Source organism: Typopeltis vanoorti, chromosome 16 (genome assembly GCF_054136105.1).
Source record: "Typopeltis vanoorti isolate ZY-2024b chromosome 16, IOZ_Tvanoo_1.0, whole genome shotgun sequence".
In the NCBI taxonomy this organism is placed as follows: domain Eukaryota; kingdom Metazoa; phylum Arthropoda; class Arachnida; order Uropygi; family Thelyphonidae; genus Typopeltis; species Typopeltis vanoorti.
In genome coordinates this window covers 67,217,738-67,236,471 of record NC_143564.1, presented here as the reverse complement: position 1 = coordinate 67,236,471, position 18,734 = coordinate 67,217,738, and the positions used below count along the sequence as shown (strand labels likewise).

The window sequence follows — 18,734 nt, the reverse complement described above, 5'->3', positions numbered from 1 at the left end:
TTAACAGTATTACGGTAACATTAACAGTAGGAAAAGGATCCTTGCAAAAACCAGCAGGCTTATCTTTATTCAACTATCCCAAAATATGGATAAAATATAAAATAAAATAAATTCAAATTTTAACTTGTCGATTTCTTTTTCTTTTATTTTTTAGCTATTTGTTAAGGCTAAAAGTTTTCTCAACTAGATGATGAGCTAACACTATAGGCTATTTAATTTTTAAATTTTTTTAAAAAAATTCTTATTCATCTGATTATGTGATTGCTTTCTTCCGATATGCATGTTCCAAAGAATGACTAAAATGGTTACAGGACCCAACAAGTTTTTTTATAATGCAAGCCATACAATGTATCAGTAAAGCAACACTGCTATGGAAGAAGCAAATTATATTACCAAATTATGTATACTAATAATGTTTAAATTTAAACTGCTGTAAAAGCTAAATACAACAGTGGGTTATTCATAATGTAAATTAATACTTTTTGTAATGGCGGCATAAACATTTTATACTGGGAAATAAATTTCTCTACAATACTAAATTTAACACATACCTGTAATTGATGGATGACCTGGAGCACCATTAAAGTTACCTGTTGTTTCAACTTGTGGTGAAATATCATCATGCATCATAGGGATATTTAATTCAGCAAGTTTTTTAGGTTGATAAGATTCTCTTGGACGATTAGCAGCATCATTCTTCCTAGCCAAGTAAAAATGATAATAATAAACAAACACTAGACTATCATTAGTCATACAACGATATCTGAAAAATGATATAAAGTTTATTTTATTTAGAAATCTCTACATAATGAAAGTATAGCTGTTTTTCTGAAAAAAAATTATTTTTGTAGTTAGTCCACACTTCTGGTTGCATTTGCAATATCTCATTGTTCACAAGAGATAAAGTAGGAGATTAAGTAGTGATCATAGTGAGAAAACATGTGCTTTGTTAGTTGTGGCCTATCATTATTCCTTCAATTAATAATAGTTGTACTGACCCAGTAATACTTACATAAAGAGGCATGACCCTGACCAATTTATTAATAAATAAATCTACAGATTTATTTATTAATAAATTGGTTACTAATTAGACTACCATCATATAGCATATCACTGCCTTTTATTTTCACTTGTAGATGCATGTAATGGATTAAGAGCATTTTTAAGCAGCCATTATATAGATAATATATTGGTTAGATGGATTGGAGATTGGCTCTCTGAACAACACCAGCAAGTTGTGTATGATGGAGAAGTCTCAAAAAAGGAGAGTAAGGGTAACCAGTGGAGTGTCCCAGGGTTCTAATCTAGGGGCTCTGCTGTTTAACTTGTTTATAAATGATATGTCATGCTGAATAGACTTTTGACTTGGACAAAGGAGTGGGGTGGTAGTTTTAATATTAATAAGTGCAAGGCATTGCATTTTAAAGTGCAGAAATGCAAGGCTCTGTGTTCTATACTGAGGGAAATGGATGAGATTCGAGATTTGGGAAGGATGGTTGACAGTAGACTGAAGTTTAGAGGGCATATTGCTAGTGTTGCAAAAGATGCACATTGTAGTGCTGCTATGATAAGAAGTACTCTAACATGTAGGGATAAGGAAATGGTTATGCTACTGTATAAAGCATTGGTCAGACCACACTTGGACTATTGTGCTCAAACCTGGTTACCTTTTTTTCAGTGTGATGTGGAGACATTGGACAGGGTCCAGAGGTGAGTGACTAAGACAATATCAGGACTGTAGAATGCTGGCTATGAAGAGAGAAGTTGAAGAAATGTGGATTGCAAAATTTGGTGGATAGGAGGAAATATGGTGGTGGGAAAAGAGGTGGCTTGACAGAAACAGTGCCGTAACGAGGGCATGGCGAAAGAGGTGCCCGCCATGGGCGCAACTAGGTTTGGGGCACAAAATGTAAAAAATATAAATAAATAAATAAATAGATATAAAAGTCCACTATTTTATATTGTATTTTTAAATTTTGGCAATGCGCGCTTTAGACACACAAATTCTGCAACACACACTGCAACTCATTTTGATGGGATTAATAGTAAGTATTTAACATATTGCATTTAGTAAAATTTAACTGGTTACATTTAAATTTTTCAAAATTTTTGTCATATTTGGGTTGGGGGGACAAGTTAGACACTTGTGTTGGGTTAGGGGGGGGGCACAAATTAAACACTTGCCACAGGCGCTTCATACCCTCATTACTGTACTGGACAGAAACATTTAAGTTAGTCAGAAGATTTCATTGGATTAACCCAGAGGAGATTATAAAAAGAGTAGGCAGTGAGAGGGGTAAAGCAGAGGTCATCCCTAGAAGTTATGTAAGAGTGTGGTGAGAGGAGTATGGAGAATTGTCAGTGAATGGAACGCATTAACAGAATATGTTGTCAGTTGAATGAACCTCCCACAATGAATCTGCCAGTCCCACGAAGGGTGTAATAATAATGATTATACAGTACTGTACGTAACTGACATAGATAAAACATTTATTTACAATTAATTTGGAAACTCATCTTTTGTTTATAGATTATGAAAAAGCATTTAACAAAGTGAAAAGATATATATTGTTTAGATATATATCTAAACATTTGTATATATTACAAATGATAAATATACCTGATATTTAATTACAGGCAATACTGAATATATACAGAGATAATGAAAAAAAAAAAAAGTAAAAAATATCTGAAAAACAATCTATAAACTAAGGTGTAAGACAGGGATAATCTCTGTCCCCAACACTTTTTAATATGTACAGGAATACCTCGCTTAATGCAATTAATCCATCAATTAATGCGAGCTAAGAGAAATTGTGTTAAGCGCATACAATAAACAATAGCAATAATTATAATTCATCCATCAATTAGTGTAAATTTGAAAAAAATTATGATATATTCGAGGATAAAATCATCATAGTTAACAAAAATCAATTGCTTAAATTTTTATTTAATGTCTAAACATTTGATTTGAGCTACTTTTTTATAAAAAAATTAAGTAAAGATGTTCAGATAGTGCTTTTTCATTTTTTCATGCAATTTGCAAGAGCTGACAATCACTTTATAAAAATTTCGGCAGGCTTCGAAGCTTCATTCTGTATCAGGATTAGCATCAAACAAAATTTCCTTAGTATGCCAATGTGATTGAAAACTAGCTCAAGTTATTTTGCAGTTAGCTTCTTAGTCATAACATTCTCTTCTTGTTCGCACTCCTTATCTTCTTTTTCTTCATATTCATGATGTTCTTCTAGCTGAAGGAGATTATTCTTGCTTAGCTGCTCTGAATGGTAATCGAGCAAGTTTCTTACATCTTCATTATCCAGTTCATTAAATCCAAGTTCTTTTCCAATTGTGCTGATTTCTTTAATAATGTTATCAAGCTGGGTTATTAAAAACCAATGAAATCATTTGCACAATGGGCTAAGACCTTCTGCAACACGACTCTCATATTGCTGGTGGTGACTTCCTCTCATACTAAATGAATATTTCCTACTGCTTGCTTCATATCGTATCCCCCCCCCCCCAAAAAAAAAAACTTGGGTAAAGAAATTGCATTCTCTTTACTCATTGCTTCAAGGGCCTGGGCAAAGGTTCTCCGAAGACAGTATGCTTTAAACAATGATATGACCCCCACCCCCCGGTCCATCGGCTGAAGTAAAGAAGTTTCATTTCGGGGCAAAAAAAAATCTTTGCATTTTCATTAAGATCGGCAAGCCATCCAGGATGACCAAGAGCATTATCCAATAACAAAAGGTCCTCAAAGGTAACATTATTTTTCTTGAAATAGTCTGCAACTGAAGGACAAAAATAACGGTTGAACCACTCCTCGAAAAGAGTTTTGATCACCCAAGCCATCTTATTTGATTTCCAAATTACTGGCAATTTTTATTGGTTACATCCTCTTAATGATATTGGATTTTGCGCACGATAAACTAATATAGGCTTGAGTTTAAAGTCACCTTATGCAATACCTCCTAATAAAAGCATAAGATGATCTTTAGATACTTTGTATCCTGGTTGAGATGCTTCAAGTTTTAGCTAGGAAAGTTTTTGTTGGCATACGCTTCCAAAAGAGATCAGTTTCATTGACATTGAACATTTGACGATTGTCATAAACACCTTCCTGAATTATCCTTTGCAATTCTTCAGGAAATTTGGCTGCAGAATTTTAATCAGCACTATCAGATTCCCCAGTTATTCATACATTATGCAGTCCAACTTGATTTTTAAAACAGTCAAAACCATCCTAAACTCGCAGTAAAGCTTTCACATTTCTCTCGAAATTTGGTCTCTTTCAATGATGTAAAAATATTGGGAGCTTTTGCCTGAATATTCCTTCTATTAAAAGGTATTCTTTTTTGTTTACAATCCTCAATCCAGAGTGATAGAAGATGTTCCATCTTGATCATTAAATGGCTTCGATTTTGGGTGATCTGCATGTTTAAAGAAGCAGTAGCAACTTTTCCTTGTTCTTTATATTCTTTGCTCTTATTTAATATAGTCCAAACTGTAGACTCGCTGTATCCCAGGTATCACGCAATCATTGTATTACTAGTGCCACTTGTCATGTCTCTTAATGTCTTTCAACTTTTCCTCTAACCTAATTACTTTTCTTCTCTTTTTATCACTGCCACTTTGTTTATTAGTCTTTCTCTTTTCCATATCAGGGATTGCATAATATCAGTGATTGAGCAAGAGAACAGAGTTTGCATGTGTGCTTGCGATGATAGCGTTGAATCAACTGCCGAGTGTCACCGGCCACTGCCCACAGCACTGCAACTACGTTGATAAGTGCCGACACTTGCTGCAGATTGGCGACAAAAAATTCACGTAACATAAAAAAATCATGTTACCTTATTAATCACTCGCTTAAAGTGAGAAATAGTATCATTTCACTCAATTGTGCTAACTAATTATTGCACATATTGAATTCGCATTAAGCGAAGTTTTCCTGTATATTAATGAAATATGAATACAATGAACACTTTAAATTCTACAGGTACTTCCATGGTCACTGCTTCAGCAAATTGGCAACCATCATTCCTTTACTTTCATCATTCCTTTACTATCTTAATACAAGAGCTGCAGCTGTAGTACCCTTTTATCATGCAACTGCAAACACACCAAACCTGCTTCTATTCATCCTCTTTTATTCTGTCCACCTCTGTACTCTGGAACAGCCTTTCTCAAGTACTCCCAAGCAACTACAATCTGCAACTCTTAAAAAAAAATTAAAAAAAAAAAAAATCTCAGTCCTCATCTGCATCCCACACACGACACTGATGTGCTTATAGGTCCCTCAACCTCTCATGTATGGGATCAACATAAAAATATAAACAATAACCCAGATATAGAAATTTCCATAATAAAAAAATAAATATGTTATTATTTGCAAACGTTGAAAGTTTATTTTTCACTTGGTTAGAATATAATAAATTTAGTTTAATCCTTTATCCAAGTGTGAGCAAACAAAGTTTGCGCCTGAAAGTATCTTCAGGACTGGGGTAAGGTGGTGCAACACCAGGACGACTCCTTGCAAAGGTGGAGCAAGTTACCAACACTCCTATCTCAGTATCTCCCATAATGCAAAATGTGTTTCTGAAGGGAGCAAGTTGAGTCTCCGGGGAAGTGTTCCCTGGCACGGCCTGCTGAGGGGCCTTATCGGTGAATTATTTTCTTCGGAATTTGAGTGTTGGCGTGTGGGTGGAAGGCCAACGCTGAGATGGACTGTCTTGCGCCCACGATTGAAATGTGTTTTGCATTATGGGAGATACTGAGATAGGAGTGTTAGTAGCTTGCTCCACCTTTGCAAGGAGTCGTGATGGTGTTGCACCACCTTACCCCAGTCCTGAAGATACTTTCAGGTGCAAACTTTGTTTGCTCACACTTGGATAAAGGATTAAACTAAATTTATTATATTTGCAGACGATCAGGCAGATAATTTACAAAGAGCAATACACAATTTAAACATCATAGTAAAACAGCTTGGAATGAAAATATCTATTGTAAAACTCAGAAGTAAATTAGTTATTAATAATAAAATAAGAATGGATAAACACTTTTAATTATCATCATCATCAAATTCCTGCCATGTACCCTCAAAGGGTGTACAGGATATGACAGTACTACATGAAAAAATTACATCATTACTAACTTCCTATCTACAATTTTCCTCCAAATCAGTCTGTTACTTGTCAAGACTCCAACATTATCAGATCTTATATTTCTATTGTCTAAGGCACTTTGTACCATATCAATCCACCTATATCTTAGTCTTCCTCTGGGTCATTTTCCTGCCAACCTGGCAGAGAAGAACACTTGTTTTGCTAATCTTTCCTCTCCCATTCTATTTAAGTGACCATACCACCTGAGATTAGCTCTGCTAACACATTCCTGGATTCCGACAATGTCAAGTTCTTTCCTAATATCCTCATTTTTAATATGATATTGCCATTGATGCCATCTGTTCATGCCTCTAATCTTTCTCAGGACTCTCATATGTGTGAATTCTAGTCTTTGGTCAAGTGTTTTACTTCTGACCCAGCTCTCAGATCCATAAGTTAAAACTGGTTTGAACACTGTCTTGTATACAGCTAATTTAGTGTTCCGACTAATTTCTCTCTTATTCCATATGAATTTATTCAATTGACTTTCCCACCATACTAGCTTTGCTGATTCTGTTGTCTATTTCTATATTTAATTTACAATCTTCACTAAAAATTGTGCCTAAGTAGCTGAAATGTTTTACTTGTTCCACAGGTTCTCCATTCACAACACAGTTGACATTTTCAATGATTCTGCCTATTTTCATTGTCTTTGTCTTTTTATTGCTGACCTTCATACCATATCTATTACAACAGCAATTGAATTTAGTCAGAGAATCTTGCAGACTTGTAGCAGATTTATTTAGAAGTATAACATCATCAGCATAAAGCAAAGAGCTGACATTAACATCTCCAATTTTGATATCAGGTTTAATACCACTTTCCTTCATAATGTGATCCATATAGATAATGAATAACAGAGGGGATAATATACATCCTTGTCTCACACCAGATTTAACATTAAACGATCTTCCTGTACTTCCTTCAATTCTAACTGCTGACTTACAACTCAAATAAAGACTAAGTATTGCTTGATATAATGCCCCATTGACACCATATAACTGCAGCATATTGAATAGCTTCTCTCTTGGCACCTTGTCATATGCCTTTTCCAAATCGACAAAACTTAAATACAGATCTTTGTTATATTCCCATGCTTTCTCGACTATTTGTCGTAAAGTGAAGATCTGATCCTGACAGCCTCTATTTGGGCTGAATCCAGCTTGTTCTTCACCAAGCTTTTCTTTCACGATTCTTCTCAACCATTTCTCAAGTATACTTGCATAGATCTTGCCAGGAACACTCAGTAGGGAAATACCTCTGTAATTCTCACATTCAGTTTTATTTCCCTTTTTATATATGGGTACTATGAGAGCTCTGCTCCAATCATCGGGAATTCGTCCCTCTGTCCAGGCATTCTGAACTATGCAGTGCAGCCACTGTAAGACTTTTATACCACCATACTTCAGCATTTCTGGTCGAATATCATCTACTCCTGCTGCCTTTCAACATTTCAAGCCTTTGATGGCTTTTTCTACTTCAAGTATGGATATGTATTCCTGACTGCATGCCTGGTCAGTGTTTTTTTATCACTGTGCTGTCATCACTGCTTGTTTCATTTAGCAGTTTTTCAAAGTAATTACTCCATACTTCAAGGATATCTTTATCTTGAATGTGAAATATCATTGTGAAGGAGAAAAAAATTTAAAACTTGAAATTTTTTGAAAAATAGAAATTCTCAGTCCTAATCTTGTAAAAAAAAGAAATGCTTAAAAATATACAGTACTTTAGCTGTATCTACATTATTATATGGCAGCAAATAAATAAAAGAATAAAAATTAATAAATCATGAAATTAGATTCATGAAAAGATCTGCAAAATACGCATTATTTCACTAAAAAAGGAACTGAAGATATTTTAAAAGAACTTAAAATCAATAAAAGAAAAACTTAATGAAAATAAATAAAATTGGGCATAATATGTAAACCAAATGGTCAGCATCCAATATTTTAAACAAGTAATAAAATATAAGCCAAATAATAAAATAAAATAAAAGAGGCAGCTGGATAGACCTCAAAAGAAGCTATTAATTAAACATAAGACAAACCGGTCTATATAGTATTCGGTGTTGTTATGATGATGATAATGATTCACGTGAGTTAAATAAATGATGAAAAATTCAGAATAATTTTTGCCGAAATGGAAGAGTTCCCCCATTTCAGCAATACAATTGTCAGATTTACAGAAGTCTGAGGTAAGTTTAGCCTGTAGATTATCTCAGCATTCAATATACTATCACTAAATTTAATGATTTTAATCTTGGTTTCTAATGTATAGGCAGCAACAGCATCCTATGATTTTTATTCGCCATCATTATCAATAAAATAATAGCTATAAAACAGTTTATAATTTACAGTGAGGCAATGACAATATACACAGCATCCATGAAAGCTGTGCATTGGCAGGCATCACCATAAAGATGCCCTATTATTTTAATAATAGGACATTCCTATTAAGTCATTAACCATTGTTCACATCTAACACCAGTCACATTTCTCAAACTCATTATGTGATAAAGCACTCATGAATGTCTCTGGCAACCTGTCTCACTGATCTGTTAATCTCTAAGCAAAGAAGTTAGTCTCCCCACATGATAAAGATGCTCCTACAGAGCTTTTTGAAGTGAGGTGACCACCTGTTCTTCATGTTATCATGTAATGAAAATTTCTTCATCAATCCTGTAAAATTCTTTTAGTAACTTATGTGTTTCTATCATATTCCTTTATTTCTGCATATCAACAAACCCACATGCCTTCAATATATCCTTGAAAGTATTAGTCCGCAGACACCTCACCATCTCAACACCTTCACACTACTTACTTGTACCAAGAAACTCAGGTGACCAAATCTGTATATAATAGTCAAGATGTAGTTATAAAAAGTCTTAAAAAGAGGGATAATATATTAAAGCCTTATAAAGAAAGTAATAAACTTATCTCTATGTGTCAATATGTTCTCCAACATTATACTTGAATAAGTGATAACTCAGATTACAAAACTATTAAACAGAGAATACCACAGGTTTAGGCTTCAGTGCTGGATGAAACTCATGTTGGACATGTAATGGAATGAAAAAACAGAACAAGGAATGAATTAAACAATGGGTGCAGTCTTCAATTTTGTCTCTGTGACAGAAACATCTTCTGTGGTATATAATATAAATTGTAACAAACACACAAGCACCATAAAAGTATAGTGGAACAAATCAGACTAAATGTGAACTACTAAGATGGATAAATTCATTGTGTAAAATTTATGGAGACAAAAACACACGTTCGAGCAATTATTACTTATAATTAGGAAAATAATACTCGATGTTTTGGCCTCTATAATGAAGTCACCATCAAGCTGAATGACAGCACACAAAAGTAAGCTAAATCTAACTGTTTTGTTAATCATTTATGCTAGCCTGACCTCTGATGAAACAAACAAACAAAAAAAAATAAATAAATACTTTTTATACAAATAAGTATAATAACATACAGATGATTGTACTTGTCTGTGAAAGTACTAGTGGTGGTGATGGACAGTAGATGGTGTTGGTGTGGAGGATGCGATTGGTGGATGAGGTTGAGTGGTGGAGATGGAGAGTTGTAGAGTGGGTGCCCTCCCTCGATGAGTCTTGGACTCCCTGGAGGTGTCAAATAATAACAATAATGATTAAAAAAATTACAGCAGAACTACATCAAATACATCTTTACAGTTCTGTTGTCTTAGGGTTTTCTTTTGTTGGAGTTTGGTCATCATGTTCCAGATCCTACATGGGTTGCAGATGGGTCTTCCATATTCTTGGAATTACTAATCAGTCATTCTTGTTGAAATTAAGATGAATCAAAATCTCAAGCTTCTTTGAATTTTCTTTCAAACCAGGTTTTGGTGAAGTATAGAGACTTAGTGCCTTTCCAATTAATTCTGTGACAAGTTTAGAGTGCATGGTCTGACAGGCCTGTTTTACCACAGTGAAGGAATTTAATGTGGCATTTGTGTTCATCTTTTCTTGTTGGAAATGTGTGTCCTGTTTATCCCTATGTAGGGTAAATTGCAGGTGCATTGGATTTTGTAAACACCTGTGTGGGCAAGATGGATAAATGGCAGCCCAGAATAGACAGAACAAAAAGAACAACATCAAAATCAAAATCTTGAAAAGTTTCGAGAAAAGTCACTTAGGTGTAATTCTGAATGAAAGAGTCTGAGGCAATGCTTGGGAAGACGAAGAATGAGGTGTATGTAATGTAGAATAAAGTAACAGAACAGGAATAACATTGGCAGACAGTCTGTAAAAAAAATGTCTGCATGGGGAAGAAGGATTATAACAAAATATAAATGTAAAATTCAGATTTATAAATTTTCTGATTAGAAAAATTAGACAGATTTCTAACCTATTATTTTCTTTCATTCTCATCCATTCAGGATGAACTGAATGCTTAATTAATTTTTTACTTCCATTGGGTTCTGTCTTCTGCCAACCTTACCATCTGTTGGAAAGATGTCAATCCTGAGAAAATCTTCACGGTCTTTCTCTGTCTGAACAGTTGTCCCCAACCCTCTTGTAAAAGATATAGGGCAGTCTTTCTTGGTATCCTGGCTAAGTGCCCAAACTACTGTAGCTATCTTTTGTGTAGTCTTAGGATTATATCAGTATAACTCAACTCTTCCCTTACTTAATCATTTTTTTTTTTTTTTTTTTTTTTTTTTTTTTGCACATGATGATCGCTTAAATGGAATGGAATCATTGGAGAATATGGACTGGGAATTAGAAACGAATGAGGAGAAAAACTAATGGAATTCTGCATTGAAAGGGAATTAGCAATCACTAACACTATGTACAAACAGAACAAGAGGAGACTACACACATGGGTAGCACCTGGAAATCAATGCAAGAATCAAATCGACTACATTTTAATTGACAGAAGATGGAGGACACTAATCAATAACACCAAAACACTGCCAGGTGCAGACTGTGGATCAGACCATCAATTATTAATCTCTAATTTAAAAATCCATCTGAAAGCAAACAAGAATAACAGCAACAAAAGATATGACTTTTCACAAATGGACATTGAATCAGAACTAAAAAAAAAAACCCTCAGGAACAAAGCATTGAATCACATGACACACCTAAAAACAAACCATTGCAAAATCTGCAGCCAAAAACATCCCAATAAAAACGAAGAATGGTAACTCATGGATTATAAAAGAAACCCTACAACTAATTGAAAAAAGGAACAAATTAAAACAACAGATTGGCAAAACCCAAATTACCTAAACCTGAATAAAGCCATTAAGAAATCTTGTCAAAAAGATAAAAATAGCTATATCCAAAACATCTGTAAAGAAATAGAAAGACACTGCAACTCTAATGAAACAACAGATTTATTCAAGAAGATTAAAGATATAACCAAAAAATTCAAACCAAAACTTAATATAATTGCAGAGGAAAATGGCAAGATCTTAAATGACATAGCCAGAAGATGGAAAGAGTATTGCACCGAGCTTTACAAGGATCCAGCTATTCAACAAGACGACGAAGGAGCTATTGAAAACATGGAAACGGAAATGGAGATCCTCAAAAGTGAAGTAGAATAAGCAATCAAAAAATTAAGGAATAAGAAAGCCCCAGGTCCTTATTCAATATTGACTGAAATGCCGAAAAACCTTGGAGAGAATGCAGTCAACTGGATACAAGATTTATGCAACAAAATCTGGAAGATGGCCGAATGACTGGACTAGTTCCACCATTATCCCAATCTACAAAAAAAAAAGACAATCATGACAAATATGAAAACTACTGCACCATTGCCCTTATCTCACAAGCTAGCAAGATTTTATTAATTTAGCAAGATGCATTAATAAGGAAAGATTACAAAGTTTTATAGACCATCAGATCTCAGAAGAGCAAGCAGGATTTAGAAAAGGTTGAGGAACTAGAGATCATATCTAACATCAGACAAATAATTGACAAAGTAAGGGAATTCAACTTAATTCAACAATCTTTATCTATGCTTTACAGATTACTCCAAGGCCTTTGACTGTATGAGGTGGGATATTTTATGGGATATGCAAGAATCAGGAATACCAAACCATCTGGTAACCCTCATAAAGAACTTATATCAAGGAAATTAAGCAACAGTAAGAATTGAAAACTCAGCGTCCCCTGCATTCCAATTTGAAAAAGGATCAAGACAAGGATGCATACTCTCACCATTACTATTTAACCTTTACAGGGAAACTATAATGAAAAGAGCTCTAGAAAAGTGGAATGGAGGCATTAAATTAGATGGCCGAACAATCACTAACCTGCAATACGCAGATGACACAGTGATAACAGCAACAAACGAATAGGAATTAAAATCCATCCTAAATGCATACTCTCACCATTACTATTTAACCTTTACAGGGAAACTATAATGAAAAGAGCTCTAGAAAAGTGGAATGGAGGCATTAAATTAGATGGCCGAATAATCACTAACCTGCAATACACAGATGACATGGTGATAACAGCAATAAACGAATAGGAATTAAAATCCATCCTAAATGCATACTCTCACCATTACTATTTAATCTTTACAGGGAAACTATAATGAAAAGAGCTCTAGAAAAGTGGAATGGAGGCATTAAATTAGATGGCCGAATAATCACTAACCTGCAATACACAGATGACATGGTGATAACAGCAACAAACGAATAGGAATTAAAATCCATCCTAAATCAATTAGAATGGGAAAGCTTAAGCCATGGTTTATGAATAAATCAAAATAAAACCAAAATAATGATTTTAAACAATACAGAAGAGATAGATATAGAAGGAATTGAAATCATCAACAATTTCAACTACCTTGGAGTGAAAATGACAAGAAAATGGATGTAAAAAAGAGATAAGAAGAAATACACATCACCAAAAAAGACCAAAATTAAGCTCGTAGAAACCTTAGTTTTTTCAATCTTTCTCTATGCTTCTGAGTCTTGGACAATGACAAAAAATGACAGAAGAAGAATTGAGGCGTTCGAGCTCTGGTGTTGGAGAAGATTGTTAAGAGTGTCTTGGACAGAAAAGCAAACAAACAAAATATCCTATAAGAACTGAATATCCACACAAGACTGATAAACATAATTGAAAAGAGAATACTGCAATATTTTGGACACATATGTAGAAGAGAAGACAACTGCCTGGAAAAAATAATCGATCAGGGTAAACCGTGTAGGAAAAGAAAAAGAGGGAAATCCCAACAGGTGGATGGATTGACCAAATATCAAGAATGGCTTGACTTAAACTAGAACAAGCAATAAGATAAAGAAATGGGGAAGCATCATCAGGAAGGTTACGAGTCCTCAGACATGAGATGTGAGAGAGAGAGAGAGTGCTAGTGATTCTTCTTAAGAATCACTAGCACTTTAATTTGAAACCTTCTTAAGCACTTTAATTTGAAACCTTTTAATTTTAATCTGTCTTCTTGTTTGTCAGTGATTGAGTCTCTGCTCCACAGATCCAACCACCGAAAGGACCACTGAGTTGAAGAACATAGTCTTTGGGCTACGACTAATTTTTTTTTTTTTCTACATATTTTATTTAACTTGTTTATTGCTGACCATCCTAGACTTAATCTGTGCTTAACAGTTAGATCTTCAGGGATTAATGATCCCAGTTAATAGAAACTGTCCACTTGTCCTATTCTTTGATTATTTTCTATAACACTGACATTTTTTCACTCGGCCTATCAAGCATAAGTTTTGTCTTATTGAGAGTTATCTTCAAGTTCTATTTGTTGCTGTTAGATTTAGATTAGAAATAACTTATGTTAAGCTGTCTAACTTATTGTGTTGGATTGTGATAGAGTGAAATTTTAGGAACTCCTATCTTATCATAATCTAACATGCGTTTCCAAACAAAAAAGGGAGATAAATACAGTAAACTGCCTCTAAGTATAAAATAATTATTATGTATATATATATATATATATATCAAGCATGTTCTGTTATAAGAGGTTAAATAAGTATGTATTTTGTGCCATTCACGAATGAGGTTAAATTAATGTTGAAAGTGTAAAACATTAGCAGAGCATTATGAAATAACATGTATAAAAGAATTATAGAATGCAAGCACAAATTCAACAGTTGGGGGGGGAGTGAAGTCCAAAGGTCACGGAGCCATAACGCAAGGGAGCAGCTCGCCCCAAGCAAACAGCGTGACGTCAGTGTACGTGTGATAGCAGGGGAGAGGCTGGACGCCATGACGTAAGAGCACGTGAGAAATGGCTGGACATCGAAAAGTGCGAGAAACGCCGAGAAGAAAAGAGGGAAATAAAAGGGTCATGCAACCCTGAAAGAAGGCTTTTTGTTCCTGGATCTCCTGGTGTTCGTCTCTCGCGGTGGTGAAGGGCGGCAGTGCCTCCATACCGGAGGATCCCGAATAAGGCAGTTGCGGGACTCGGTGGCCGTATTCTCCGCGGAAAAAGCAAGCCCAGCAGTCCACAGAAGGCCAGTTTCCTGTAGACCAAAGATGTTACATAAAACCAAAGGGGAAGATAAGTAGACTTTATTTGTGTTTGACTGAATGTGAATGAGAGATTTGTGCCACGTTGATATGTTAAGGAAAAGGAACATTAATAACATAGAATAAGATTGTATTGCTATTGGTTAGAGAGGGTTGAATTTAATCTTTCTGTCTGTCGCTGTGTTAAAGTTCGTTAATATATTGAAAGAAGCTACGAATATGTTTAGAGTAAGGAATTGATAAATTATAAAGAGATTGTGAAAGATATGAATGTTATCTTGTGTAGTCTGACAGAACTATGGAGTTTTAGAAAGATTGTGATAATAATACATGACTAATGCATTCGAGAGTGTTAATATAATTCTTACTTTAGAAAGTTACTGCATAATCTGTTATAAGTATATTAGTAGTATTTGAATATTTTAAACTCTATCTGGAACTCCCTTAGATGGGATTTAAACTAATGATATTGAGTGTACCAACTTTTGATATATAATAAACTTTGCTTTTGATTCTAACAAAGACTTTCTGTGATTTCTGGAATCCGATGCACCTCTTATAAAATATTACAAACCTATGCGGGACATTAGAAAAAGGTAAAGTTTGGCCACGTCTGCAAAGTTGCTAGGTATAATTAAGTACTGTCCTGAGATTACCTCTTGATTGTTAATATTATTAATCTAATAGCGCTAAGTGGCGCAGCGAAACAAATAAATTTTCTTGGCGTTTTACGAGAGGTAAATCTTAGACACTCTGATACTCCGGTGTTGGCTCAATCACGAGGAAATTCCATTGTCCCTCAGAGGTACCACGTGATAACCGATTGAGAGTATAACGGAGATATAACACAAAGGCCAAAGAATAGTTGTAACGGTAGAAAGACGACACAACAATTGGCTATCAGAACAATATCATCTGCATATTTCAAGTGGGTGATTCCCGTTCCAATGAGAGTCTCCAAGGCAATTCTCCAACCAGCTCTCAGAAGAACTGGTTGAACAAGTAGGGAGAGAGGGGCAGCCCCTGCATGGTTTTTTTTATGCAATGTTCTATCATGCAGTTTCTATCAACTGAATCAAAGGCTTGCTTGTAGTCTATAAAGGATGCAAAAATGTTTTTTTGTTTTTCTTAAGTTAAATCTACTAGTTTCTCTAAAACAAACATTGCATCACTGGTTCCTCTTACATCTCTGAATTCAGTTGGTTCTTCTTCAGAGTCTTTCTTTACTTTGTTTTGAATGATTCTAATAAATATCTTATAAGCATGGCTCAATGATATGGGTATATAGTTGTCGCAGTTTCTTTTGTCTTCTTTTTTATGTATTGGGATGATTCTAATGGGTCTCCAGTGATTTCCTATATTTCTAATATTAGGTTATATAAAGTTCAGGTATAGTATAGTCCCTTCTCCTCCCTCCCACAGTTCTATTGGGATTCCGTCCAGCCCAGGGACTTTTTAATTCTTCACTGATTTCATTGCCAGGATAATTTCTTCTGGAATTTTCAGTTTGGCTTCTGTTTGATCTATATGTGTGGTATGATGGAAGAGTATCTTCCATCATACCATCATTATTTTTGAGTAACTGCAAAAAGTGTTTTTTCCGGATTGTTTCTTTTTCTGTTGGGTTTCCTGTCACACTGTTTCAATTAAGCATAGTGATGGGATAAGACGAGTACCTCTTTTCAATTTGGTTGATAGTTTTACACAAAGTTGTGGTGTTATTTTTTTTCCAAATGCATGTTTGCATTCTTCTGTTTGTTCATTCAGCCACAGGATCTTTCTTTCTCTGCATTTTCTGTCTACTTGCTTTTTGAGTCAATTATAACAGATTCTGCTTTCAGGGGTGTTTTTGTTTTGTTAATATATATAATACACACACACACACACACACACACACTGATAATTTGTTTTCATCCCTCTCTCTCTCTTTCTTCTCTGCTATTTCCAAAATGTCTCATGTCATCCATTCACTGTTACAATTTTTGGAGTAACCAAGGAGCCTTGCTGTTGTGTCCAGCAATTCTTATTTACCTCAATTCTAGCAATTTCTTATGCTTTCTTCTTTTATTGCTCCAAGTTTTCCTGTCATCAGTTTTTCAAATCGATGCTTCTATGTGGGATTTTTAAGTGTCTGGATTTTAAGGAATTCATGGTCTGTATCCATATCTATTTTCTTGAGGATTTTTACATTTGAACTGAGCTTTTCCATCTTTTTATAAATTAATATATAGTTTATGCAGTTCTGAATTTCTCCCTTAGGTGTGGTCCAGGTGTATTTATGGCTTTTCCTATGATAAAATATTGTGTTGGTGATAAACAGGTCATTTAATTTACAGAAGTTTAGTAGCATTTCTCCTCTGTCATTTATTTCTCCTATTCCAAATTTTTCCATAACATCTGCATAAGAATCTGGAAACTGTCCAACTTTTGCTTAAAGTAAAATCTCCTAAGATTATCAGGATATTTTTCTTTTTTGTATTATCTATTTCTTCCTGCAGTTCTAAAAATTCTGTACATTCTTCTATTTCATGAGAATGGTCTGATGCATACACTTGGACGATTTTAATGTAAAGTGTCTTTTCTTTTGCTTTAAATTTAATGAATAGGATTCTTGAAGAGATGGGTTTAATATCATTGATGGTATTTATGAGATGTTTTCTGATTATAATTGCAACTCCTTCTCTATGCTGCTGATCTCTTCTTCTAGAGTAGTACATTCTGCCTTCCCTTAGTTTTACCATACTTTTGTCCATCCAACGAGCCTTGGAAATTCTGATCACATTCCATCTAAAGCATTTTAATCCTTTTCAAGTAGTCTTAGATTCAGTTTTATGCAGTGTTTTGATGTTTAAAGTTAAGATGTGAAAATATCTTCTTGAGGACCACAAAGCCAATTATTCAACTATCCCCGTGGTTCTGAGCCAGGCATGTTGGCTCCCCCAAACATGGTAGTATTGTTGTTAAGTTTTGAATATCAAATCTTATTTAATTTATACCAAGAGTATACTCAAGAATGCACATTTTTATTTATATTCTTGAATATAATCTATTGGCAAATTTATGTATCAATATTCTACAAAAAAAAGCAAACAGATGAAAGAGTTTCATCATGTTTGATTTGCTATCATCTGGTCACAGCTACTGTCAAAGTCTATTTCATAAACTAACATTTGGTTTCTAAAGCAAAATCCTGCTTTAGAAATCAAATGTACTTTTTCAAACTACTTGGTCCCTAATAAGAAGAATGATGACCTCACCAGGGCAATAAAAATAATTTACAATCTAAAAAAGTTCCTAAAAACACTGTGAAATTTTTTGTAAAATGTGTAGTGTAACAGTGCTAACAGCAACAAAGGCAAAGCTGATCTCATACATTTAATCTTTCATTAGTTTAAATAAGAAAAATTATCAGGAGTTATGAGCAAAGAAATCATGGCACATCACAATTTTTTTTAAAATTTGTATTTTTTATATTCAAAACAAAATCCAAGTCATCATCAGCAGCAATGGCAATACAAAAATAGTGTTGCTATAAGCTTTCACACTATTTCTGATTTTTTCATAACATTAATGAATTTAATTAGTATTCCATAACCATTAAAGAACTGTTGCAGACTAATCTGAACTTCCTGGTTATTTGAAATAATATGCATGTTTTAATAATGCATTCAATTCCTAATATGAACTCTAAAGGAGAGATGCAGAATATTACTATGATATACTAGTAATTAATTAATATAAGCTGCCATTTCTGAAACCTCCAATATTGTCAAATCTTACATGTTAAATTTTGGCCTTATAAGATACTGCATAATTTCAAGTAGATCCTAGTCTTCCTCTGAATCTTTTTACTTGTTATCAAGGACCTGTTCTACTTACTTTCTTCTACAATTCTGTTTAAATGACCATATCACCTTAGATTATTAAAATTCAGGAATGCATGAGCAAAGGTAACATCATGTTCCTTTTAATATCTTTATTATTAACATGATTCTATCATTGATGTCATCTCTTCACTCTTCTAATTTTTTTCATAACTCTCATATCTGTGGTCTTGTATTGAACTATTTCTAAGCTAT

The 18,734-nt window shown here is 34.2% G+C and overlaps 1 protein-coding gene across 1 annotated transcript in view; it reads right to left on the bottom strand.

The window, feature by feature from the left end:
- The window catches only part of EndoA (SH3 domain containing GRB2 like, endophilin-A), a 337,766-nt gene that overhangs the window by 109,767 nt on the left and 209,265 nt on the right, over positions 1-18,734 (bottom strand). Inside the window, exon 10 of the mRNA XM_090406594.1 lies at positions 552-700. Coding sequence (XP_090262720.1) covers positions 552-700 — 149 coding nt within the window. The remainder of the gene's footprint in view (positions 1-551; positions 701-18,734) is intronic.